This window comes from Ursus arctos, chromosome X (genome assembly GCF_023065955.2).
Source record: "Ursus arctos isolate Adak ecotype North America chromosome X, UrsArc2.0, whole genome shotgun sequence".
NCBI lineage: Eukaryota > Metazoa > Chordata > Mammalia > Carnivora > Ursidae > Ursus > Ursus arctos.
This window is the reverse complement of record NC_079873.1, coordinates 42,004,209-42,029,496: the sequence shown is the minus strand read 5'-3', so window position 1 is coordinate 42,029,496 and position 25,288 is coordinate 42,004,209. Positions and strand designations below refer to the sequence as shown.

At 44.9% G+C, this 25,288-nt stretch overlaps 1 protein-coding gene across 2 annotated transcripts in view; it reads left to right on the top strand.

The window, feature by feature from the left end:
- Positions 1-24,850, top strand: part of SHROOM4 (shroom family member 4) — a 249,861-nt gene extending 225,011 nt beyond the window's left edge. For both annotated transcript variants that reach the window (XM_057311539.1, XM_044389409.3), the window contains 5 exons: positions 10,256-11,053; positions 14,575-14,724; positions 15,591-15,771; positions 19,713-19,982; positions 21,194-24,850. In XM_057311539.1, the coding sequence (XP_057167522.1) occupies positions 10,256-11,053; positions 14,575-14,724; positions 15,591-15,771; positions 19,713-19,982; positions 21,194-21,463 (1,669 nt within the window). In that variant the 3' untranslated portion in view covers positions 21,464-24,850. The remainder of the gene's footprint in view (positions 1-10,255; positions 11,054-14,574; positions 14,725-15,590; positions 15,772-19,712; positions 19,983-21,193) is intronic.
- Positions 24,851-25,288: the final 438 nt, after the last annotated feature.

The window sequence follows — 25,288 nt, the reverse complement described above, 5'->3', positions numbered from 1 at the left end:
TTCTAGGAATAGATCTGAGCTATTCTAAGAATATAAAGCACATTGGAAGAATCCCTGAACTGGGGAAAGCAATCACTCTTTCTTTAATAAATGTTGGAATTTTAGGTATCAATACAGAGAATAATTAACTTAGATCCATAGCACATAGAATATTCCACAGTAAATTCCAGAAAGCAGACAGTGAAATAGCATATTTGTTCCAACTATGGATAGAAGATAAATTTGTGTCTGTTAAATGGAGGATATCATCAGAGACAAGATGGATGATTTTAAATATACAAAAGTTTTGGGGAAAACCTTTGTACAACAGAATATAATTAAAAGCTAAAAACAGAATGAGGCAAATGTCTGGGGTCAGCATCACTGATAACAGTTGACTGTCCAAAAAATATAAAGAATGGAAATAGATAATAGAAGGTCGGCTTTCAGATTCGGCTTCATAAAAGGGCAAGGAAACCGAGCAAGCAGTTTACACGTGAGAAACTCAAGGCGGTAAAATCACTGCATGGAAAAGTACAGGTTCACTAGCAATTAAAGAAATGCAAACAAAAACAACTCCCACGTATCATGACCTGCTTATTAAACTATCAACACTTAATAGAAATGATCAACAGAAATTATAATACCCTATCTTGACAAGACTGTGAGGAAACCGTTTCTGGGGAGCAGTATAAAATTGGTTCGGTTTTCCGAGAGGACAATCTAGAAATATGTGACAAGAGTTATAAAACTGTTTGTTCATACCCTTTTACCCAGCAGACCCCCAAGGAAATAACCTGAAAAGAAAAAAAAAATGATTTGTTTAAAGATGTTCCTAGTAGTGCTATTGATAATCATGGAAAAGATTTACTGATCGAATAGATCATCGTGATGGAAACAGAATAAGCTATTAACAATGACAGGTATACAAATATTGGGTCTTGCACAGAAATGAGTATTTGTAATAATATTAACCCCAAAAAGGCTAAATCTTAAATCACATGTTGAATCTGATAGTAGCCATACACAAAGAACATTCGGGAAGGCAGCTAGTAAGCTGTAAACAGCTGGAGTTAAATACACACAGTGTTTTGAGGGCACATGTCAAGTTGCTGGAATTTATAATAAAAAAAGAGAAAATCTAAAGAAGAGGATTGATTGGTTTGATTTAGGCCCAGGAAGTTCAAGATCAAGGGCTTTGGAAAAATCCACGTACTAATGACAGGCAGTGTTACTTACCAGACATGCTTGATCTCACTGTTAACTACAATTTGTTTGCTAGAATTCTCAATCAACCAGCACTTCTGCATATGTAAATCTGTGAGAACTTTGACATTCCTGAGGGTGTACATCACCAGATCTTTGCAAATTTCCACATTTGTCACCGCCACTGCAACATAGCACCTCCCCGCCCCCAGCAATAAACACTATATTATCTAGCTCAGAAGCATCACTTTCTTAAGACGGTTCCATCTCTTAGATCACCAGCACTAGCTTGCAGATAGTTCGCACTTCAGTGCCATTATTCATAAAGAAGCACATTTTCTCTCCGCCATGGTGACTACATCTGTGTACCCTGTCAGCAAAGAGACCTATCAAGCTACGTTGAGATGGCAGTGCCAAGCGGTTGACAAGGCTCCCTCCTTCACTGGGCGCCTTGTCCTCTCAACCAGTATTGTGATGCCTTGGATGTCAAATTCATACCTTTTGCAAAAGGTACTACATTTGGTGAATCTTTAGGGTTACTCTCAAAGGGTTAAAATCTTAAACGTTAAATACCTGCGGCCCATGAACTACTCTACAATAATCATTCTCACTAATAATTGAGCAACAAGAATGCCTTTTAAACCGGCCGAGACAGAATCATGTTCTTTATAACTTTGGTGTTAAGTCTTTCCCATTGTATCCTAGGTCTTTAAAAGTCAGTACATTAACATCTGGTATACATGAGGACTCAAACAGATAACACGTCCTCTCTTTCCTTGACCCGTCCATTGCTTAACCATGTGGGGTACCAAATTTCCTTGAATAACATCAGGATTCCCAGAGCTTTTTGGACCTCCAGTATTCCCATTATTTTATTTTGTAAATCTTCATCCCAGTTGTCACATGGATGGTATGTATATAGTTAATTAAATGAATTTTGTTTTGAGAAGTGTTTTTTTTAATGGCTTTATACCTCTTAAAATACCCTGATAAGTTGGGAACCTGGTAGGTAATGACTGATGAGAGCAGTAGATCCCAAAGTGTGATCCCAGACCAGCAGTACCATCATCATCTGGGAAATTATTAAAAATAAAAATTCTCCACCCTGCCCAGACCTACTAAATCAGAAATTCTGGGGATAGTACCCAGCAACCTGTGTTTTAATAAGCCCTCCAGGTGGTTCTAATGCATGCCCAGGTTTCATTACCTCTGGATAGCAGTGAATAGAGCCTTAATAACTTGGTCCGGCCTGATCCTCAGCTGAGTTATTCTTGTGTCAGACCCTCCAGGTCCCCTGACAATGTGTTGTTTACTCCTAAAATGTCTTCTATTAAATCTCTCGAGAAGGTTGTCTGAACGCTAGAGAGGCAGCATGTTGCGTGGACAAAAGTGTGGGCATTGGAGTCTGATGGACCATAGCTGGAACTTCTAGCCACTATTCCCTTCGCATTCTCCCAGTTGTTTAACCTCTCTGAGCCTCATTTCTAACATGGCCAAGAGAATACCCACGCCAGAAGATTGTCTCAAGAGTTCAATGAAAGCAGGTCTGTCAACTGTCCAATCCTGTGCCTGACGCATGACGGACTCTCAGTAAACCTAAGACCGATCATTATCATCCCTTACCGCCAGGTCCATGACACTATGTAAAATCCAGACAAGTAATGGGAAGACCTTCTTGGAAATTCCAAGCTGGGGCCACTGGAGAAGGGGGAGCTAGGCTTTACCCAGGACAGCCCCAATAAAGCAAGGACTTCTCTGATCTCTTCAAAGGACACTTGGCACCAGCCTCCCAGACACTGTAGAAGGTTCAGGGCAAGTCTTGCCACTTGCATTTGTCATTGCCAGACTAATTGTTCCTTACTTGAAGTTCTGTGGACCCAGAGGCAGAGAAGGGTGGCAACAACAATCCCTCTGGGCCCTTCTCCCCTCCCAGTGTAAGCCTCCTTGTGTCTCACTTCCTGGATCTTGCAAATATTTCCTTCAGCAATAACCTGGGAGTGGCTGTTTCTCTTGGAGCAGTCTTATCTTTTGGCTGCTGAGGAAAGGGAAAGGGGAGAGGGGCTGGACCTGTGCACTCTTGCTGCTGAGATCCTGGAATTCCAAGCTATTGTGGTGAGTTTAAAAGTAAAATTCCCAAACAAGAAAACTTCAGAAGGGCAGAGGAAGAGGCAGAAGGAGATTGTTCAGTCTCTGCAAATATTAGTTTTCATTTTCAATCACTATTAGGCTAAAAAAAAGATTTTAGCAAAAGGGGAAGATCTATTCATCAGAAGAAAAGGTAACCTGGGCCAAGAGGAAAAGAGAAGAACAGCCCAGGACCTGGCAAGCAACTTCCTTTTGTTTTTGAGATGTAGTCTCCTTGCTGGTGTCAACAAAGCCCTTTCTTACACTTAGCTTTCGTGCTTCCATGCAAAGAGCTAATGTCTCCATGGACACCTGGGGATGACTGCAGTGCAAATACCTTTTGGCTCACCCTAGGAGTCCTAGCTCCAGTGGGATTGTCCCTTGGAGTCAGATAAGGCAAGTTCTAGTCTGGACACGACTGCTTCTTACTAGCTGGGAAAATGATTTACCACCCCCCTTTTATAAAGATGTTATTTATTTATTCAAGAGAGAGAGAGAGAATGAGAGTACCAGTGGTGGAGAGGGGCAGAGGGAGAGAGAAGCAGCCTTCCCGCTGAGCAGGGAGCCTGATGACGCGAGGATCGATTCCCAGGACTCCAGAATCATGACCTGAGCTGAAAGCAGACACTTAACTGACTGAGCCACCCAGGTGCCCCCGAATTACCCGTTTTAAGCCTCAGGATTCTTAGCTGCCAACTGGCAATGATGGCACTGACTTTGATGGGTTGATGTGAAGATTAATAGAAATACATACACGAAAGTGCATAAAGCAGTGCCTAACACACATTAGGAAATAAGAAACCATAGCTCGTTTCCTTTAATGAAACTCCTTATCCTTCACTCCACTCCACTTGGTGCCAAAGAGGAGTTGTAGATTTCTGTAACATAGACAGCTTGAGTCCTTGGAAAATAGGACCGCTACAGAGACCAGTATCCTTTGTTTGAGCCTGACATACTTCAATGGAAGCCTTCCATTCACCAGCTTGCTTCAGCTGTAGTGCCCAGAAGGAAGGGGCTATGTCAGTTTTCCTCCCCTTTGATCTGGTCACCTTGCACAGTAGAATATTCAATGGCCACGTGGAAGGACTTGTACACACATTGACCCAGCTGATCCATTGAAGGTTCTCCTTTCCCTTTGCGGAGTCACGCCCATTTCTGCTCCCCTGATGTAAGTGACTCTGCAAGGCTCAGCCTGGCCCTGCACAGGCCAAGTAAGTGGGGAGGGGGTAGTACTTTGAAAATTAGGATTGATGGGGCGCCTGGGTGGCTCAGTGGGTTAAGCCTCTGCCTTCCGCTCAGGTCATAATCCCGAGGTCCTGGTATCGAGCCCCACGTCAGGCTCCCTGATCAGCGGGGAGTCTGCTCCTCCCTCTCCCTCTGCCTGCCTCTTCCCCTGCTTGTGCTTTTTCTCTCTGTCAAGTAAATTTAAAAAAATCTTTTTTAAAAAAGAATGTTTCTAAAAAATTAATAAAATAATAAAATAAAATTAGGATTGATGCAGAGAATAGCAATTTCCAGGTTGCCTTGTCAGAGCCCAATGCCCCCAGGTAAGGTTACAGTGCCATGAATTAGGACATCAAATGTCTAGAAGGGCATGTTTGTTTCTTCTGATTCTGGAGTTGGCTACCTATAGGTGAATTCCGTAAGGCTGACATAAGTGATTAGTACCTGAACAAGACAGAATATCTAGTCCTTTTGATTTTCACACTGCTCTTAAACCTAAACTTGCCTTTTATTATCCGTCCCTTTTTAGTAGATGAAAAGAGTGAGAAATGAGCCCAGAGGTAAAATCCTTGGTCAGCCCGGGCCTCCTTGCTAGGCAGCCATGTGGCTGAGCTAGGACCCGAGATCTCCTGGTTTCTTGACTATTGAGCAAAGCTGAATATTAACCAGGGGACAGTGCAGTCCAACTCCTTTGGTGAGAACAAGGAACAAGGCATACAGCAGTGAAGGTTGTACACTGCACAACTGGCACAGCCACATGCACTAGCCCTACTTAAGGGACTCTGTTCTGACAATAAACATAGTTCTGTCATTATTAATCACCTTTCCATGTACCCAACATCGTTGCTAGGTTGTTTTTATCTAGTTCATCCTCACAGCAGCTTTGTAAGATAAATATTTTACTGAAACAGATAAATTAAATACTGCGCACAAGGTCATGCAGCTTTTGGGTTATGGAGCCCGATTTTAAATTTTTACTGGAATGCAGACCCAAATCTTTCTGACACTGTGTTCTTTCCACTCTACTCTCTTGCCTTGCCTTTCCTGTGCTCTGGTGAGGAAAGAGGAAAGCGTGGTAAATTTGAGTACTATCATGCGGCAGGACTCTTGTCACCCCAGCTGCAGGACATAGGCCCAGCGGGGGCCTCTGGAGACCTTGCTGCTACCACTTGCATTTCACAAGAGCTAGATTGGAGATGAAGGCAGAAAAAGGGAAGAGAGGCAGGGAAAGAAGGTGAGAAGGTGTATGGTGAGGGGTGGAAAACAGGCTGTATAGGTAGGAAACCAACCTAACTGGAACAAAGAACTCTGCCCCCCAACCTCCACCCCAAACCGCAGCCCTCCCATCACTTTCACCCTGGACCCTTGTCTCCATAGTATGGTCCCAGAACCACTTGTATTAGAATCCCTTGGGGACAGCTGTTAAAAATGCAAATTCCCAGGCCCCACCACAGAGGTACTAAATCCCAGTTTCTGGGGGATAGGACTCACCAATTAGCATTTTCAACAACCATTCTGGGTAATTTCGCTCAGGAGCCACTTTGGTTAGGAACAACCGTCCCAGACCAGTGTTTTCCAACTTTTTTGGATCATGCACCCTCTTCAGAATTTTTTGAGCTTTCACTTTCCATATATGTTGGTAGTTTATTAATAAATCCCTTATATGTATTCATGCCTAATATTTATGTTTTTAAATGCAAAAAATGGTGAGACTTTTGCATTAGTATTCTTAGATGATACTGGTTTCTAGTTTGCCTTTTTGTATGTTCTAGTTGTTGGGGTTTGGTATTGACGTTATGCAGGATTCTTTTATTTTCCCTCAATAGATTCCAGAGTCTAGCATTGAGGTTGTCTGTTCTTTGAAGGTTGGTAGAATTAACTCAAGACCACATGAGTGTGCCCTTTTTTTGTCAAATTTATCAACATTGTTTCCTATGGTAACAGGTGCACTTAGATATTTCCATTCTTCTGCAATCGGTTTTGGTAATTTTTGTTTTCCTAGAAAACCATCCTAAGCTTTCTCATTTGTTTTCATAGAGTAGAGCAAAGTATTCTCTTACTCTTTTCATTTACTCTGCAACTATGGTTATTTCTCCGTTTCTAATTTTGTGCATTTGGGGTTTTTCATTAGATTAGCAAGTGGTTTATCTTTTTTATTGTCTTATATTTTCTTTTGAAGAAGTAGCTTTTGGCTTTAATTATTAATTCTACCATTTGTTTTCTGGTGTATTAATTTCTGCCATTAGTTTTCTTCCTGCTTTGCTTAGGTCTATTTTTGTGGCTCTTTTCTTGACTTCTTTTGTTCAATGCTTAATTCATTGATTTTAATTTGCTTTTATGTATTAATGTAAGCATTGAAGGCTACAGATTTTCCTGTGACCGTTGCTTTAGTCAATCAAATTCTCTAGCTTCTGGTATTTCATTGTTGTTATGTTTTAGGTATTCTACAATTCCAGATCTCTTCTTTGACTAGAGTGGGGGATATTTTTTCCCTTTTATTTTCTATGTACTGGAAGCTTTTGTCTTTCATTTTTGTTACTAATTTCTAGTGTTGTTGTGTTGTGATTAGGTACCATAATCTGTATTTTTTTTTCATTTTTTGGCTTAATATGGAGTCAATTTAAGAAAGGGTCAATAGACCCTTGAAAATAGAGAAACTTAAACGTTCCCATTATCTTAGTTTTGACTCTTTTATCTGTCATCAGCTGAAACAGCCTCATATTTCATTGCTCCCTTTTTCAACCTTTGCATTTCCTATGGCTTTTGCTTTATGAATTTTGATGCTGTGTTATTTGACACATAAAGATTTAGGGTAGTTAGATCTTAATCATGTGTTTTCTAATCACTAATTTATAGCACACTTCTTTGCCTTGTTTGTTGATTTTTGCCTTTAATTCTACTTTGTTATGATATGAATATCATGGCTTTTGCTTTTTCTCATTTTTGGCATGAATCCATTTATTTAATTATTTTATGAAAGTATACTTGATACACAATGTTACATTAGCTTCAGGTGTATAACATAGTGATTTGAGAAGTCTATACATTATGCTGTGCTCACAAGTGTAACTGGAAGCCTGTATCTCCCACTCCCCTTTACCCATTTTGCCCATCCCCTCTCCCCCCACCTGTACGTTTCTGCCTACCATCAGATTGTTTTCTGTATTTATGGGTCTGCTCCTGCTTTTTGTTTATTTATTTTGTTTTTTAGATTCCACATGTGAGTGAGATCATATGCTATTTGTCTTTCTCTATCTGACTTATTTCACTTAGCATAACACCCTCTAGGTCCACCTGTACTGTTGCAAATGGCAAGATCTCATCCTTTTTTATGGCTGAGTAATATTTGCGTGTGTGTGTTGGACCATCTTTTATCCATTCGTCTTCCTTATCCATTCATCTGTTGATGACACTTGGGTTTCCATATCTTGGCTATTGTAAATAATGCTGCAGTGAACATAGGGGGGCATATATCTTTTCAAATTAGTCTCTTCATTTTCTTTGGGTAAATACCCAATGGAATGACTGGATCATATGATATTTCTATTCATTCATTCATTCATTCATTTATTAAACAAAATTTATTAAATGCCTACTGAGTGCCAGGCACTAGGTACTAAATAAACAAGACACATAAGATCCCTGCCTCATGGAGCTTACATTTTAGTTAGAGAGTGAAGCACAAAATAAACAAGTAAAAAAGTAAGTATGTGATATATATTAAGTGGGGATGTGTGTTCTGAGAAAGAACAAAATAGAAAAAGAATAGTGAAGGATAAGTCATCTCTATTTGAGAGAAGGTGGTCAGGAAAATCCTCCGCCTGATAGCATTTGACAACCTTTTACTCTCCACACACCACCTTGTTTGTTTCCTGCTGGAGGAAATGCCAGGTGGAACGCTTTGCACACAAGGAGGAACTTATCATCTTAAGGAATTCTAGGTGGGCGAAGGCCGAAATGAGAAGGGAGTGTGGACGTGTGGAGGTGAATTTCCGATCCATGTGAGTGACGAGCTAGCCACAATGGGAACTGGAGATGAGCCGACTGAAGGAGATTTGGTTCTTCATTCTATCTAAGCTTGGCTACTATTATGTGTATGATTATTTTTTTAAGGAAATATTCTCAGTCTTCAGTATGGCTATTGAATGGGTATTCTGTCTGATGATTTAATTGAACCGCTGGAATTTCCTGTCACTAGGCAGTACTTAGCATGATGCTGTTTGCTCACAGGCTACAGCAGGAAACCAGATCTTCTGGTTTAGAGGGTTTAACTCTTTATCCTCTGAGACTAAAGAGCCGTCCTTTGACTTTGGTCACTCTTTAGTATACAGAAGTTTGACTTTTTATGCCTTTTATTGTACATATTTAAATCAACCCGGACATCTTTCCTTGGATATTTTTTCTATTGCTTATAATTTGAGAATCTCATTTTGCCTCACAAGTGACAGTCTTTTTAATCTTCTGATAGTTTTTTCCTTATAAACATAGAATATATATACATGTATTCTCATATAACACATACATTAAAATACACACACACACACACACACACACCCTTACTCTTGAATCTGGAATTTATTTTGGTACATAATATAGGGTGCAACTGCAAATATCACTGCTCTGCAGTTATCTCAAAAGCATTTTTTAAAGAATCATTCTTTATCTCCTTGTTATGGAAGGTGAATTATATACATCGTTTTTATAGATAGTTTGATGTGTTTCTGGAGTTTTCATTCTGTTCTATTAATCAGTAACACACTGTTTTAATTATAATTGTTTTATAATATGCCTAATCCCGTACCCCCATTTCTTCTGTAGCAAAATACTTTTTAATATTATATCTTACTTTATGTTGCAAGTTAATAAAAAATGCTGTAGTTAAAAATTCCTGTTGAGAATTCTGACTAGAATTGCATTAGAAGGAGCTATTTTAAACCCAAAATTGTAGATATTTGTGAATTGCCTGCTTGATATTTTTTGATACAAGTATAAAAACACGGGCAGAAAGCATGTCAAATTCACGATACAGCTTGTATCTGGAGAGGCAGCAGGGGAATGGAAGTGGGGAGTGAAACAAAGGGTTTTATGTATTTCTTTTAAAAAAATCATCAGGTATAGATGGCAGAGTATTAAAATGAGCTAATCCTGGGGCAGTAGGTGGGAACATGAATATTTATTATAGCAATCTCTGCATGTTTCTAAATATTTAAGATTTTTCGTGATTAAAAACAAAGAAAACAAAAACAATGTAACAGGATAACCAGACTCGTAAGCCCCAGTACGCAGCACATTCAATCTGAGTGCTACGGAGTGGGGTAGTGTGTGTATCCAGTCTTTGGAGCTAGGCTGTCCGGGTTCAAATCCTAGCTCTACCACTTACCAGCTTTATGACCCAGAGCAAGTTACTTAACCTGTCCGTGCCTCAGTTTTCCTGGCTATAAAATTGGGACGATAATAATAGCTACCTCCTGGGGTCATTGTGAGCATTAACTAAGTTAAGACATGGAAAGCCCTTAAAACAGTGCCTGGCATTTAGTACATACTTAATAAGTGTTAGCTATCAATATGATATGTTACTGTTACTATTCTTATGATTGCGTTTACTACATACATTTGCATTGTTCTATGGCCGTCTTAAAGTTTGCAGAAATGATTTATCCAAAACACGGGGCCATCTACAACTTGCTCGTTTTACACAATCCTCATCTTTGCTGTTTTGCAGGGAAATGGCTCATTCCAAGGCTAGCTTTTCGTGGGCAACCCCATTCCACCCTTGTCTTGAGAACCCAGCACTGGACTTGTCAAGCTACCGAGCGATGTCTTCCCTTGACCTTCTCGGAGACTTCAAGCACTCCTCGAAAAAAACAGAGGAAACTTCTGTTTACGAGGAGGGGAGCTCCCCGGCCTCCATGCCCCGCCCACTGCGTAGCCGTGCCTTCTCAGAGAGCCACATCAGCTTGGAGCCGCAGAGCTCCCGGGCCTGGGGGCAGCATAGGAGGGAGCTCTTTACCAAAGTTGATGAGACCCAGCCGGATCCTCTGGGAGCCAGGAAGAAGGCCTTTCCTCCTCCTCGCCCTCCTCCTCCCAACTGGGAGAAGTACAGGCTTTTCCGGGCAGCCCAGCAGCAGCAGCAGCAGCAGCAGCAGCAGCAGCAGCAGCAAGAGGAGGAGGAAGAGGAGGAAGAAGAGGAAGAAGAGGAGGAAGGAGAGGAGGAGGAGGGGGAGGAGGAGGAGCTGCCACCCCAGTATTTCAGCTCAGAAACCACTGGTACGGGTGCCCTCAACCCTGAAGAGGTCCTGGAGCAGCCACAACCCCTGGGCTTTGGCCACTTGGAGGCTTCGAGGCAGAGCTCCCAAAGCCTCCCAGCAGAGCAAGAATCTTTTGGTCTCCATCCCAGCGATTTCCTGCCTCCAATTAGGGGCCACTTGGGATCTCAACCTGAGAAGGCTCAGCCCCCTTGCTGTTATGGTACGGGTGGGCTTTGGAGGACATCAGAGAAGGAGACCACTGATTCCCCCAAGTAAGTCCTCATGAAAGGAAGGTCCCCGAAGCGGTTGCAGCATGAGTTTGAACTTCACCTCCACCGTTTACCAGCTGTGTGACCTTGGCTTAGTCAATTAATTAAAACGTTCCCAGCATCACATTTCTCTCACCAGGAAAACGGGCATGATGATACCCATTCCATATGGTTGTTGTAAAGATGAAGATAATCTCTATAAAGTAGAGAGCCCTGTGTGTAGCTCATAGTAGGTGCTTGGTAAATGGTCATTGTTGATGTTCTTAAATATCACTGTCAAAATACTATCTTATTGCTCGGTTTGCCTTTAAGGTATGCATCGGTTTCAGGCCCCTGAGCCAGAAGGCATTAAACCCTTGTTGCCTCCTGGCATTTCCCCAAAGCCTGGCTCAGGCCCTTTCCTGCCTTTTCTTTTGCTCTCGCTCTAGAAGGAGAGGCCAGCTCATACCCTGACCTGCCTCTGTTCTAGGACCTGCCTGGGCTTCTAAACTCTTCTCCCAGGTGTTCCTGGGGGTGGGCACTTTATGCTCCGCTCGTTCCTTACAACAGCTAAGGGCACTCTTTTCCTCTTCCACTTTTTCCATCACCTGCAGCCCTGTCCCCCCGCCTCTTTGCATTTGCTTTGGTAGTTGATGGGGGAGCTGCCCAGGCAGGGAGGCCAAAGCAGGAGTGTAGTCTAGCCATGGGGCTGCTGGTGTCTGTTTGCCTCACTGTGCCAAAACTCATCTGTGTGGCCTCCAGTGCCTGGTGGTTGTCCTCTTGGCTCCAAAGCAAAAGAGCTCTGGCCTTAGCTCTGCTGGTCATCCTGCTGAGAGCTCAGCCCACACTCTGCTGGGGGAGAGGGTGGGGGGCAGGTATCTATCCTGTAAGTGCTTTCTTTAAATCCCTTTATAGAAGGCACTTGCCTGAGACTCGTTGCTATTAGGAATACGTTGTTTTCATGTCTTTTACCCACGCACAACTCCTTTACCTGGCAATCTGGAACTAGCTGAGAAGTTTTCCAGCACAAGGTGCCACACACAGCTCCTAGACCCTGTGAGACTCTCTCATCAGAGCCCTCACGGCCGCTTCTCAAACTGTCCTTCTAGCTGGGGAGCATTCTTACTGTAATTAGAAAACACGTTGTGGAAAGTGACTGTGGTTGTTCCCTGTCACGGCAGGGAGAAGGGAAGGTGACCTAGCATATAGTAGGCACTGAACATTTAAGAAGACAGAATGAATTAACAAACGGCTGAACGTGTATGGAGCGTTTGCTGTGTGCCACACCACGCCAGTCATTTTATACCCATTATTTCATCTAACCTCCCAGCAGCCCTGTGGGCCGTTTGACGCATGATTCCCACTTGCCAGATAAAGAAACTACGGCTGAGGAAAATAAGGGACTGACAGACTCCGATTCCAAAGCTAGACCCGTGTGACTCTAAAGCTGTGCTTCATTTGCTGTCTGAGGCGGCCTCTCTCTGAGAGATCTTGTTCTCACAACAGGCCAGGCCTGTACGCGGCCCTCTTGGCCCCTGTAGGTGTCCCGGAGGTCGTAGTTACAGGCCCCAGACTTGCCCCTTTCAGCCTCCCAGTCCTTCCTCCTTTTATGTACCTCCATTCACCTTGGCGCCTTGGCCAGAGAGAAGGAAACTGCTATTACTAGAGATCTTGTAACTCGTTCCAGAGATTAATTTTTTTTAATGACTATAGGATGCAAGGGGAAACATCTGTTTGCACACAGCCCTAGCTGGCTGTGGCTGCAGAAAATCAATTATAGATGCCTTTTTGAATGATGTGGATTTAAGGAACAGCATTATTCCCAACAAAGCTAATATTTTTTGCCTGCTTCCTATGAGCCAAGCATTGTTCTAAGCACTTTCATGTGTTGATGGATTTAATCTTCACAACCCACCTATGAAGTAGACATTATTAGTGTCCTACATCTTTTAGGTGAGAAAAGTGTGGCACAGGGGGGCCAAAGTAACCTGCAGAAGATCACAGATAGTTAGAACCAAAGCCGTCTGGCTCCCTGTGCCCATTACATCCCCCCAGGATCTCTGGGCTCCTCAAGATCCTATCCCAGACCCTGGGAGAGCATAGGGGTCTAACCAGAAGGAAGCAGCTTTAAGATTTTGTAAGGGAGAAGTGTTAGGGGCAAGTAGATGTATCATGTTTTGAATCTAAAATGCAAAAAAAAGAGACATCCTAATTTCAGCCAAGTCAAACCAGAACATCTCTATAACCCACATACTATTCAGTGACAAAAGGCTGGGATACATATAAAAGCAGGTTAGTGGAATTTTCAAGTGTTGGTTAAGTCTCCTAACTGACTTGAGTACAGGTATAGTTTGCTTTCTGAACTCTATGCGTTTCCTCTCAGGGCTCTGCAGAAGGAATCTGGTTTTTGCTTCAGTGTTCATTATCAAATGCAGATTATGTTGTCATAGATCTCCTGTAACTCCTGCCCTATTAGTGGAGATTATGAGGACAGGAGCACTAGGACATAATGCTTAATATGATACACTGGGATAGGGTACAGGGCTGTGTCCGCTGCGATCTGAGTCTATAATTAGCATATTCTTTTAAAAAAATATTTCCAGTTTTATTGAGATATAACTGACATACAGCCACATCCTTTTTTCCCCCTTAATTCTGTACTTTCTTTCAACACTTTCAGATTCAGAACTCTCTCACACATGCCCTAAATATTTTTTCTTATAGATAAGAATTCCCTAAGTTCATAAATTCATATTCCCTCCAGAATATTCTCTCTTGTCTGCTAATGTAGATATAGTCCAGCCAGAAAATTCCTTACATGCAAGGTTTTATATGATGTCAAGTTGTCCCTTTGGCAGTAATAGCAGAGTGGCTAAAAGTATAGATTCTGGAGTTAGGTCACCTGGGTCTAAATCATGGGTCTGTCATTTACTGTCTGGTGACCTTGGGGAAGTTACTTTCCCTCTCAGTGAGTCATGTTCCTTGTCTGTAAAATGGTTGTCATGAGCATTAAATTTTTTATCTCTGTCTACACACACACACACACACACACACACAGGCGCGCATCAGAAAAACACATCTTAAGACAGCTTCTAGGACATGGTAAGCCGTGCGCAAATATTAGCTAGTATTGTTCGCTTATTAGCGTTATTAGCTTAAAAACCCACATGCAAAATGAATACCTAGGATGAAGAATACTGGCCCGCCCAAGTTTCTTTTGTGTGGTGAATTAGGAGACAACATAGCATGAATCAGTAAATAGCTGTGGAGCCTTTTAACCATTATTTTTGACCTTTATCTAAGAGCTGCAAGTAGCTGCAAAAATGACTAATGAGTTTCTCCTATTTTTCCTTTCAAACAGCTAGAGGTTAGCAAAGGGGCAGTGACATGGACAGGTGGAGGGTAGGGGTGGCTGGTAGACAACAAGAATATAGTGGCGGGGGGGGGGTCCTCCCTCTTGCATAAACCATGGGTGGAATTATTCACCCTTCCATCCCTGAAACCTGGCATTAAAGCATTTATCTTTGTTTCCTTCCTCACACCAGACCAGAAGCCTTGATGGCAGAAGAGTCCAAACCCAAGCCAGCGTGGAGCCGGGGCTACTTCTCCCCTGAGGAGCAGTTCTCTTTCACGAGCTGGGGCCCTGAGAAGCAGCACCTCAGCCCTGCGGGCTTCAGTGAACCCAAGACAACAGGGTCTGCCGCTACACTTGTCAAGCCCCTGGGTGCCACTGGTTCCATTTTTCCCCCATTTCATTCTGCAACCATGGAGGAGGCTGGGGCCACTGGGGATATGCCAGAAGTGGAGAGATGCTATCCCTCCCCAGGCCGAAGGCCTGCCTCACAGGCGGTCTCAGAGGAGCTCATGAGAGATGTGGTAGGCTGTGACAAGTCCCTGGCAGGGGTGTTAACCCCAGCCTCCAGCATGGTGACCACTGTTGAGGTCCTGGGTGACCTCTTTGCTGTGGCAGATCTGCAGCGGAGGGGTCATTTCAAGCAGGAGTGGCACTACCAGGAAAGAAGAAATTATGAGAGGGTCCAGAAAAGCCATGGGGTGCCTTTGTAAGCAAGCAGCCTAGATACAGCTGGAGTGAGCAGCGGTGCAGGCTGGGTAGGAGGGAAGCCAGCAGTCTTGGAGGAGGAATAGCTAAGGTCTCAGATAGATCCCTACCACCTCCTCCCTCCCTGGGGATTCATATGCTGGGGCCATGAACTGAGGGGAGTCATGGAAGATCAGAATCACAGAACTTTGGGGCCTGCCAGTTTTTCTGGATCTTAGTGGGGCTCTGACCAAACCAAATCATCCCTAAAGAAGTTCCCCTACCTGTTGAAGTCAGGGGCATAGAAATAGTCTTCTAAGTTCTCAAAGTTGGCCTTGCCTTGTCTTCTGGGTAATCTTCATGCAGCCCATTTTTCAACAGTGTTTCCTGGTCTATCATTTCCTTATTCCATAGCTCCTTGGTGAAGCAGTGTCCCATTTTCACAAATGGGGAAATTAAGAAGCAGAAGGGTCAGGAGCCTCTTAACTGAGGTGCTTAAATGGTTATTCTTTGTTTCCACAGACCAGAATTTCAGCACTTCTCACCTCCTCCAGGGCCTCCAGGGATCCCTACCTCTTACTCAGCTTATTACAATATTTCTGTGGCCAAGGCAGAACTGTTGAACAAGTTGAAAGACCAACCCGAGATGGCAGAGATTGGCCTGGGAGAGGAAGAAGTTGACCACGAACTGGCTCAAAAAAAGGTGAAGTTTTCTGATATGCCTTAGATTTCCAGCATTTAGTTTGCACGTCTGGAGGTTGACCTGCCCTCTACGCTCTCCAGAACAACTTGGTGCATCCCTGTGTCTTCAGTATGGACATCAAATAGCCTCTCTAGGTTCCTCACAAATGTAACTCCAGTCTCTTTTTGATCCAGCCAATAATAGTAATGATAGTAATAGAATCATCATTATCATCATCACTGTGTCTCTCGAATCCTTAAAACAACTGGACAGTGATCCCATTTTTTACCACTTAAGAGGTTTAGGTTGCCCAGGGTTATAGACCCAGTGGTAGATCCAGGACTTGAAGTCAAGACCGTCTCACTTTCTGCTTTATCGTGCTGTCCCTCTGAAATAAGCCAGCCTTGTAAGTAAGTCGCCGCCCATGGCACATCAGAGTTTTTGCCAGTGAGCTCAAACCAATAGCAGCCAGTGATTGTATTCTCTGTGTAATTTTCTGGAAGAGGGAAGAGACTAAGCCAAAAAAAGGAGAAATTAGAGGCTGGTAAATTTTAGTATTTATTTGTGAGAATAATCAATAATCTCTTAAAAATACTAGAATGAGCGACAGAAATGATGTTGTTGTTTCAAAGCCTCCCCTTATTCCTGTAAGCATCACTAGGCTAGTTTTCTAATCAAATTCCTGGAATCACTTTGCCCTCCCTGCACTTACCCTTTTTATTTCGTAAGCAAATGGGGTTTCCACGGCAACCCCAAAGGCCTAATTTACCACTTTGTGAACATCTGAACTCAATGTAAATTGCTCCTCTGCCCATGCTTCTCATTCAGGACATGACCTGTAGGAAAGCTGGAGGCCATTTGCAGGAGACCCCCCACCACTTTCAAATCTGAAGCAAAATGTCAGGGAAAGAATTGGAAGCATGGTGGTATCAAAGTTGTATTGATCCAGATGCCTGCCTCCTTGGATTCTGTGTTCCCTGAGTGTGGCAAGGCTGCTCCCGGCTTACTCAGGACCTTTCTATTAGAAGCAAACCTAATAAGAGTCTGACCAGGAAAAGAGAAAAATGATCAGAAATGGCAAATCACGGAACAGCAGGTAGTGATTTGAAGTGATTGTGGGGGAGCTAGGACAGCTGTTGTCTGAGGAAGACAGGTGAAGAAAGTCACCAAATTGCAATATCCTAGAAAAGCAACTCAGCTCTAGCTGGGTCTCTGCTGACTCCTCAGCTCCATCCACTGCACTTTCCCCAGGACTGAAGTGCAGGTTGCAAAGGCAGGTGCCAAGAAACAAAGGGCTCTCCTCACTTGCATCTTTCCAGATCCGTGGGACGATGGAACTGAAGTGCGAGGGTGGGTAGGTGATTTTCCAAGTTGATCGTTTGGCCCCCAGGCCTCCTTTGTCCCTGGCATTGAGTTTTGTTTGGGGAGCAGAGGGCAGGGATATAACTGGGAGCATCCTGGCATTTAACTGTTTTGCCTCATTCATATCATTGATCCCTAATTCCCAGTGGGTTTTAGAATTTTCCCTACATGTAAACCTATGACACTTCAGACTTAAGATCATAGTGATCTCCTGACTTCTGGCCAGTTCTGAAATAGATACCAGGCTCTGGACCCAAAGCAGGCTCTCTTGGGACATTTCTTGTACACTTTTGGATATTTCTAAATAAACTATTCGAAAGGAGCACATGCTAGAAAACTATGAGCCTGTGGTCCCAGAGTACCTGGGTGTGAATAATAAAACAAACCCTGAAGCAGGGCGCATGAGTGACTCAGTTGGTTAAGCACCTGGCTCTTGGTTTCAGCTCAGGTCACGATCTCAGGGTCATGAGATGGAGCCCTGCGTCGGGCTGCACGCTGGGCGTGGAGCCTGCTTAAGATTCTCTCTCTGCCCTTTCCCCTCTGCTCACATGCACTCTCTCTCCCTCTCTCTCTCTAAAAAAAATTATGAAAAAAAACACACACTGAAGCACACTTCAGTATATATATATACAAGATACGAGATACTGTTCTAAGCGTGTAACCTGTATTAACTCATTTCATTCTCAGAACTATACTATTGAGGTTGGTGCTATTGTTAGCCCATTTTTTAGGTGGGGAAATTGAAGCATGGAAAGGGTGAGTGATTTGCTCAAGGGCACACTGGTGCTTTGCGGCAGAACTGGGGTTCAAACCCAAGGAGTCTGGCGCTCGAGTCCATCCTCTCAATCACAATGCGATGCTGACTGCAAAGGCTGTGAGCCCCCTGGGGCGGCTCACTTCTTGTTCGGACTGTGCGCCAGACAAGCGTCTACTAGCTTGGAGTGCCTGGTAATAATAATAATGACAACAACAGCAGCAGCAGCAGCAGCAGCAGCACTAAACAGGTATTGAGCACGTAAGTTGCCAGGCACAATACTAAGCATTTTACTTCTGTGATCCCATTTAAGTCTCACCACGGTAGCAGGGTGGGGGAGGAGAAGAGAAGCTTCTCCAGTTTACAGATGAAGAAACAAAAGACTCCGTGAGATTGGGTATCTTGCCCAAGGTCACACAGTTTGGAGGGGGTGGAATTAGAATTCAGGCATCTCTGACTCCAACGGCTGCTCTATCACACTACGTTCCTGTGAGTGGAGTTCCAGAACTGGTTGCACCCACAGGGAAGACAGATCAGAAGACACAGGCAGAGCTTCCTTTAAGAAACTTATCATCAGGGCGCGTGGGTGGTTCAGTCGGTGAAGCGTCTGCCTTTGGCTCAGGTCATGATCCAGGTGTCCTGGGATCGAGCCCCATATCAGGCTCCCTGCTCAGCAGGAGTCTGCTTCTCCCTTGGCCTGGCGCTCCCCCTGCTTGTGCTCTCTCGCGCATGCCTGCTCTCTCTCTGTCTCACTCAAATAAATAAATAAGATCTTTTTTTAAAAAAAACTTATCATCAGTAGGAGAGGGATCAGATGCACTCAACGTGAAACAGGGAATGAACAACTTCAAATTACACTCTAGCTTTCTATTTCTGACAGGCAGGAGAGTTCAGAAAAGAAAGAGATCATTGAGAGAAGGGGTATGGGGGCAGAAGCTTCCTGCACGGAGGAAAGGAGCAAAGCTGGGCTCTGAAGAAAGAAGGGGAATAGCCAAAGTGAAGGAAGCGACGGAGAGCATGTAGAACTGCATAAAGCAAATCAGGAACGCAAGGACGAGTGTTGTAAATGCAGGTGGAATGAGGGGCCCATCTGGAAAGGCTCAGAGCCTTGAGATTGGAATGGTAGTGTGGGGCCTGGCTGAAGGATGGCAACAGCCACCAGCCTTTATTAAACACTTGGTCCCTGCTAAGTCCTTTGCATGCATCCTGTCATTCAATGAAGTGGGTACTGCACTGATGCCCATTCTGCAGATCCAGAGTGTAAAACTCCATAAAGAAATTCACCCAAGGTCACACAGCCAGGGAGGTGGCAGAACTAGAAGTTGAACCTAGTCACCGGGACTTCAGAACTCACGGTCAAAAGGCCAAAAGGCCTCCAAAGCCAAGCGGGGGGGGGGGGGGGCGGTGAAGAGCCAGCAGCATCACTCACACAAGAGGCACTTCAGTGGATTGAAGGAGAATCAATGACGCTGGAGGCAAATGCTTGTTGATGATGCTTTTGCAACCTGGGGTCTCACAAGCTTTCCAATGCCTGTTTATTAAATGGTCTCAGCAAGTATTTATTCAGTCACATCTGGCAAATGAGAATTAGCCCCTGGGTACCACTTATCTGAGGCCAAGAAGAAGTTTGGTGGTGACTGATTCCTATGGGATCTGAAGAGATGGGAGAGGGGGCGCCTGTGCGGAAAGCTGGACTTGCTCGAGACTTGCTCGGGCTTCCTTTGTTTCTGATGGCGGGTAGAGCTGCCACCTGTTTCAGGGATCCCAAAACAGAGCTTACAGGCACAGTTCAGTGTCTGTCAGTCCCCATTCTCATCCTTTGCCTTCTCCTGTTGACTTCCCCTAGATACAGCTTATTGAAAGCATCAGCAGAAAGCTTTCCGTCCTGCGGGAGGCCCAGCGAGGACTGCTAGAGGACATCAGTGCCAATTCCGCCCTGGGGGAGGAGGTGGAGGCCAACCTAAAGGCGGTCTGTAAATCCAATGAGTTTGAAAAATACCGTTTGTTTATCGGGGACCTGGACAAAGTCGTCAACCTGTTGCTGTCCCTCTCTGGACGACTGGCCCGGGTGGAGAATGCTCTCAACAGCATCGATTCAGAGGCCAACCAGGAAAAGGTAGAGTTGGGGGTCTCTGGGGTGTGGATGGAGGGAAATGCCATCTGTTCCTTCTCGAGGCTCCCTCTTTCAAGCTTGGCTCATCTGGGAGAGAGTAAAGCACAGTGTTAAGAGTTGTGGGCACTGGCTTTGAAGTGCCTGGAAATTCTGGCTCTACCAATAATTAGCTGTGTGACTGTGGGCAGCTTGCTTACCCGTACTCTGTCTCAGTCTCTTTGAAAACGCACTACCTATACCTCATGGTGTTGTAAGAATTAAATTAGATGATTCAGGGCGCCTGGGTAGCTCAGTCAGTTAAGCATCTGCCTTCTGCTCAGGTCATGATCTTGGGGTCCTGAGAGCGAGTCCCACATCGGGCTCCCTGCTCAGCGGGGAGTCTGCTTCTCCCTCTCCCTCAGTGCTCTCTTATCCCCTCTCCCCCTCCTCTCTCAAATAAATAAATAAAATCCTTTAAAAATAAATAAATTAGATAATCTGTATTAATTACTTAGAACAGGGCCTGGAACAGGTTAAACACTGAATGAGTGCTACCTGCCAGTAGTAGTAGCAGTCATCGTAGTAATAGTAATTGTAGTAGCAGTAATAGTAGTAGTATTGATAGTGATAGTGGTAGTAAGAGTAGTAGCAGCAGCAGCAGCAGCAATTTCACCTCACTTTCTCTCCGAGTTGGAGGACGAGGTCTCACCAAGTAGCTGTCAGTTTCACAGGTTGGACCACTCTGCATACATCCCTGAACCAAAAGTGCATTACCCTTCCACACGCATGTGGTTTGGGATACAAATCGGAATCCACAATAAGAGGCACATACGCATATGCGTACACACACGGATATACACACTCATGCATGTACCCTCGCACGGAGACACGCACCCAGGGATCCTTGTTCGCGTGCCGGAAGGGGCATGAGCTGGCTTTGCCAGAGCCCTCCCCCACCCTAACCCCGGAGGTGGTCCATGGATTAAAGACAGCTTCTTCGGGATGGGAAGGAGTGCATGCTCACCGCCCTGTCCAGAATCACTGTTGTGTTCATCCTCCCCGCTGCTGTAGGAAAGGAGGGCTTTTGCATGCAGGTACACTTCAGGGCAGGAGATCTAGGACTGATCAATTAGCTGAGTGGGGAGCTGTTGGCGGCAGCGTTGCTGCTGAAGCCGTGGGTTACGCAGCCGACTGGTAACTGGGATGGCTCTTAATTGGTCTATCTGATTCCTCAGCTGGTGCTGATAGAGAAGAAGCAGCAGCTGACAGGGCAGCTGGCGGATGCCAAGGAGCTGAAGGAGCATGTGGACCGCCGGGAGAAGCTGGTGTTCGACATGGTCTCCCGCTACCTGCCTCAGGACCAGCTCCAAGATTACCAGCACTTTGTGAAGATGAAATCTGCTCTCATCATCGAACAGCGAGAGCTGGAAGAGAAGATCAAGCTTGGGGAAGAGCAGCTCAAATGTCTCAGGGAGAGCCTACTCCTGGGGCCCAGCAATTTCTGATTCCACCAGCAGACTGACACGCCGTCCCTGCCCAGCCTGTTAGCAGTTGTGTTAGCAAGTAGCCAGCAGTTAGTTAGCAGTTTGTCCCATAGCCTCTACCTTGGACACCTCTCACTGCCCCTTACCTAGCACTGCTCCCAACCAGCCGGGAGTCCCTGAGGAGGCCCCATACTGCTACCCTAGGGAGCAGCAGCAAGAAGTAGGAGGTGCCTGCAGCAAGGTGTGATTAGACAACCACACTCTCCTTCCCACCGTTTGCACAGGCAAACATGCACCGCACATGGAACCAACGAAGTGCCTTCATTCTTCTTGGTACAAGGACTCCAAAGACATCGTGCCCTCACCACCCACCCACGCCACAGCCAGCCTCTCAAGGCTCAGAGAGAAGCTGCGTGGGCAGCTCCATTCTTCCCAAGGCTCGTGGCGCAGCCATTTCCCACAGAGATCTGGCTGTCTTGAGGGCATCACTCCCCAGCAACTTAAGGGCCTCACGTAAGCTTTACAGTGGGAGGAAGCACAGAAGGAGAAATTACACGAAACAGAATGTGAGCAGAGATTGGGAATCCCTAGGTGCCCCTGCAGGAGCCAGGCTTAAAGGAATTGGCTCCACCCCACCCTTCCCCAGCATCTTGTTGAGGGAGAAGGAGGCCTACTCTCAGCCCTAGCTAGTGTGGCCCTCCTCCTGTCCTAAGATTTTTGGCCTACTGCTTCCTGTCCCTTCCTGCCTTTCATTGCTGGGGGTTATAGTTTCCCACCCTAAGGGCTTCACACTATGGACCATTAAGAGCTCTACTAAAACTGACTTCTGTTGGATACACATTTCATTATTCGGGTGAGGGGTTCTTTGTTATATTTTAAATGGCCTTTTGATTTTATTTATTTTTATGTTTTGATTTTTTCCTTTTTTTTTTAAACTAAGAAGGTGAGTAGAGGGGAGTTGGAGAGGGAAAAGTAATCCCAGAAGGATAGCGTTTTCTGCAGATCAGCCTGAATGTCACCATGGCTAGATGAGTGAATGCCAAAGCCTTGAATTCTTCCCACCAAAGCCTACCAGTGTCTAAGAAAGGAGTTATCACCTTGAACTCAGCTTGCTATGGCCTGGCCCTATACTTTCCTTGAAGTCAGGATACCCATAAACTTAGCATTCCCCAACAGAGTTCTGTTTTTTTCTTACCTTTTTTTCCCCTTGAAACCAAAGAAATCTGAAACTGACAAAGGTTCACCCATTTCTCTACCACCTCCCATCTAAGAAATTGTGTAGAAGTGAGCTCAGGAAGAGATCTTCCATCTCACAGTTGCCTTCTCCAGCCTGTGGCCTGACTCAGGGAACTGATACTCACGGTAGCTAGAAGCTGCAGCCAGGGCCATCCCCCTGGCCACCCCCCCACCCCTGCCCAGAGCAAATTACGACCCAGCCAGGATCTTAGACACACAAACAACTAACGCTGCTGTTGTTGCCAAGGTCCTGACACCACCAGGCAGTTTCTGTCCTGGAAAATGGGAAAAGCCCTCAGGTGGGCGACGCCAGGAAAGGAGTTGTGGCCAAACTCTAGCCTATTATCCAGCTCCATTCCTTGTTCCTTGCTCACTGGCGCCCATGATTCATGCTGCACAGCCCTGCCCAGTGAGTGCTGGCATCTCTTCCAGTTACTGCTGAGTTCCTGGGGAGGAGAGCTTGGAGGTTAACTATAGCAGCAGGGGTGCCTCATTCAGCCAAAGAATTTGCCAAAGAACTTTGCCACTGCTACAAATACTGGTCTCTAGCTTCCGTTTCCTCTTAATTGTATTTGGAAACAATGGAAGAATCTTGGCCAGCAGGGTGTCCTGAGGGGGGCCCTGGGTATGCTCTTAGTACACTGCTGCTGTCAGAACCACTGTTGAAAATGTCAACCTGCCATTCTCCCCTCCAGTGGAGAAGTCTACTCTATTCAGGAAGGGCTGATGGCTTGTAAAGGGCTAGGCTTACCCAAGCCAAGGTTGAGGAAGGTGGGGGAGTGCTATGAATAGAAGCTGTGGTTGCCATCTTTTTTTTTTTCTTAAACAGGCTCTAAGATAAATAAGGAGTAAGTTGAGATGTCCTGTATTGGGGGGTAAGGCCAACAAAATCCAACATTCTAAGATGGGGGGGGGGTAGAACGGCTTTTTGGGAACACGGGCCCAGGAAAGAGTGGTCACTTACCTGGACATGATGGCCACGGTCTGGCTTTTTCTAGTCAGCGTTAGATTGGTTGTACATTAAATTTATCACACTAGAAGTGCTATTGACTGTGTTATTTTTGTCCCTCATCCCACCTGAGATTAGAGCTGGAATCAGAACACAAGGATGCTCATTTTCACACAGAAGGATGGTTTCTAAAGCACTTAATAAAATAAGCCCCAAACTCTACTGAGCAGTGAAGCTTGGCAGACAAAGTGAGCTACTAAACAGGAACTAACGCCCCGCGCTCCTGATGTGAGTGATAGTGCTCCAGAGCTGGTGGTATTACTTGAGATGCAGTCTCTCCCTTGTTCTCATTTCCTGGGCTCAGCCCTCTTGCAAGATCTGCAGGGGGTAGCCGTTTGGAAGGCAGGCCAAGGGATTTCCCCAAAGACAGACATTGGTCTTGACTTCTGTCCTCTCCCTTCAGATACTCATACAGGCCCCAGTGGGTAATAGGTTGATAGAAAGAGAGGAATCAGTGCAAGGGTTACTATCACTTGCCCCTTCTTACTCCCCCACCCCAACCCTGGGCTCTGGGTAATTGAATCTCCTGGCGTCCCATGAGCTGCAGACTCAGCCAGGGTTTAGTGGTAAATGCTCCAGGGGAACCCAAGAGAGACACACTAAACACAAAACTCTAGAAACGAGAGACTGGAAGCAGAGGAAGTGAGAGGATGATAGAAGAAAAGCTTTTTTCAAGGCCAGGTTCAGGCTCTGTTTTCCACCTGACCTCCGGTGTCAAAAAGCTGCCCCGGGGGCACCAGAGCCACAACCTGAACTCCAGTCTCCCTGAAGGTGCTGCTCTGCCCATAGCAGCAAGTCCCAGCTGGAGGAAGCTGGGCACATTTATGGCCACTTCCTCCCGCCTGGAGCTTGGTGACTTCCACTGTCTTTGCCAAAGGAGTCGTCTATGCCAATAATAGTTCTGTAACAGCGTATTATATTCTTTGAAGATTAGTAGATCTTTAGAGGGGGGTGGGGCAGGGGGCAATTTCTATAGATAAAGAACCAGTGTTTGTTGTACAACTGTTGGGGGTCATCTATGCCATGTGAAGCTATTATTTTTCTGAATCTTATTGTTTCTGCAATTGTGTCCTCCACCACTCCCTTCTTGGCTGACATTGATATGCCTGCCGGATTGTCATCAAGGGTTATACTTCAATAAAGGGTGCTAAGGACAAAAAAAATTATCTCAAGTGTTTTGACTGAGGTGATGAAAATTCTCTAATATTCTACTGAAAAATATTGGAAAGGAATTTGGTCACCTATCTATAATATGTAACCATATGACCACAGCCTTACCCATATCCCTACTCTTACCCTGGTCCCTCAGGGATAGCATTGATGCTATACCATTCATTAACCCCAGTAAAATAATTTAGAATTCAGGAAGAGTCAACAATATGTGTAATCTCAAGTATAGACCTCAGCAGTATACAGAGTCCAGTTGTGGAGTATAGCCTGATCAGAGAGGTGAGGCACTTTCAGACCCCCTCCAGTCATGAGTTCTGTCTCCTAGTATCATCTTCTACCTGATAGTCCAATCTCATACATTTCCTCTTAGCAACCTGGAAAGCAGGGTTCTCACTGATCGACTCTCCAAGATAACCTCAAGGTTTAGACCC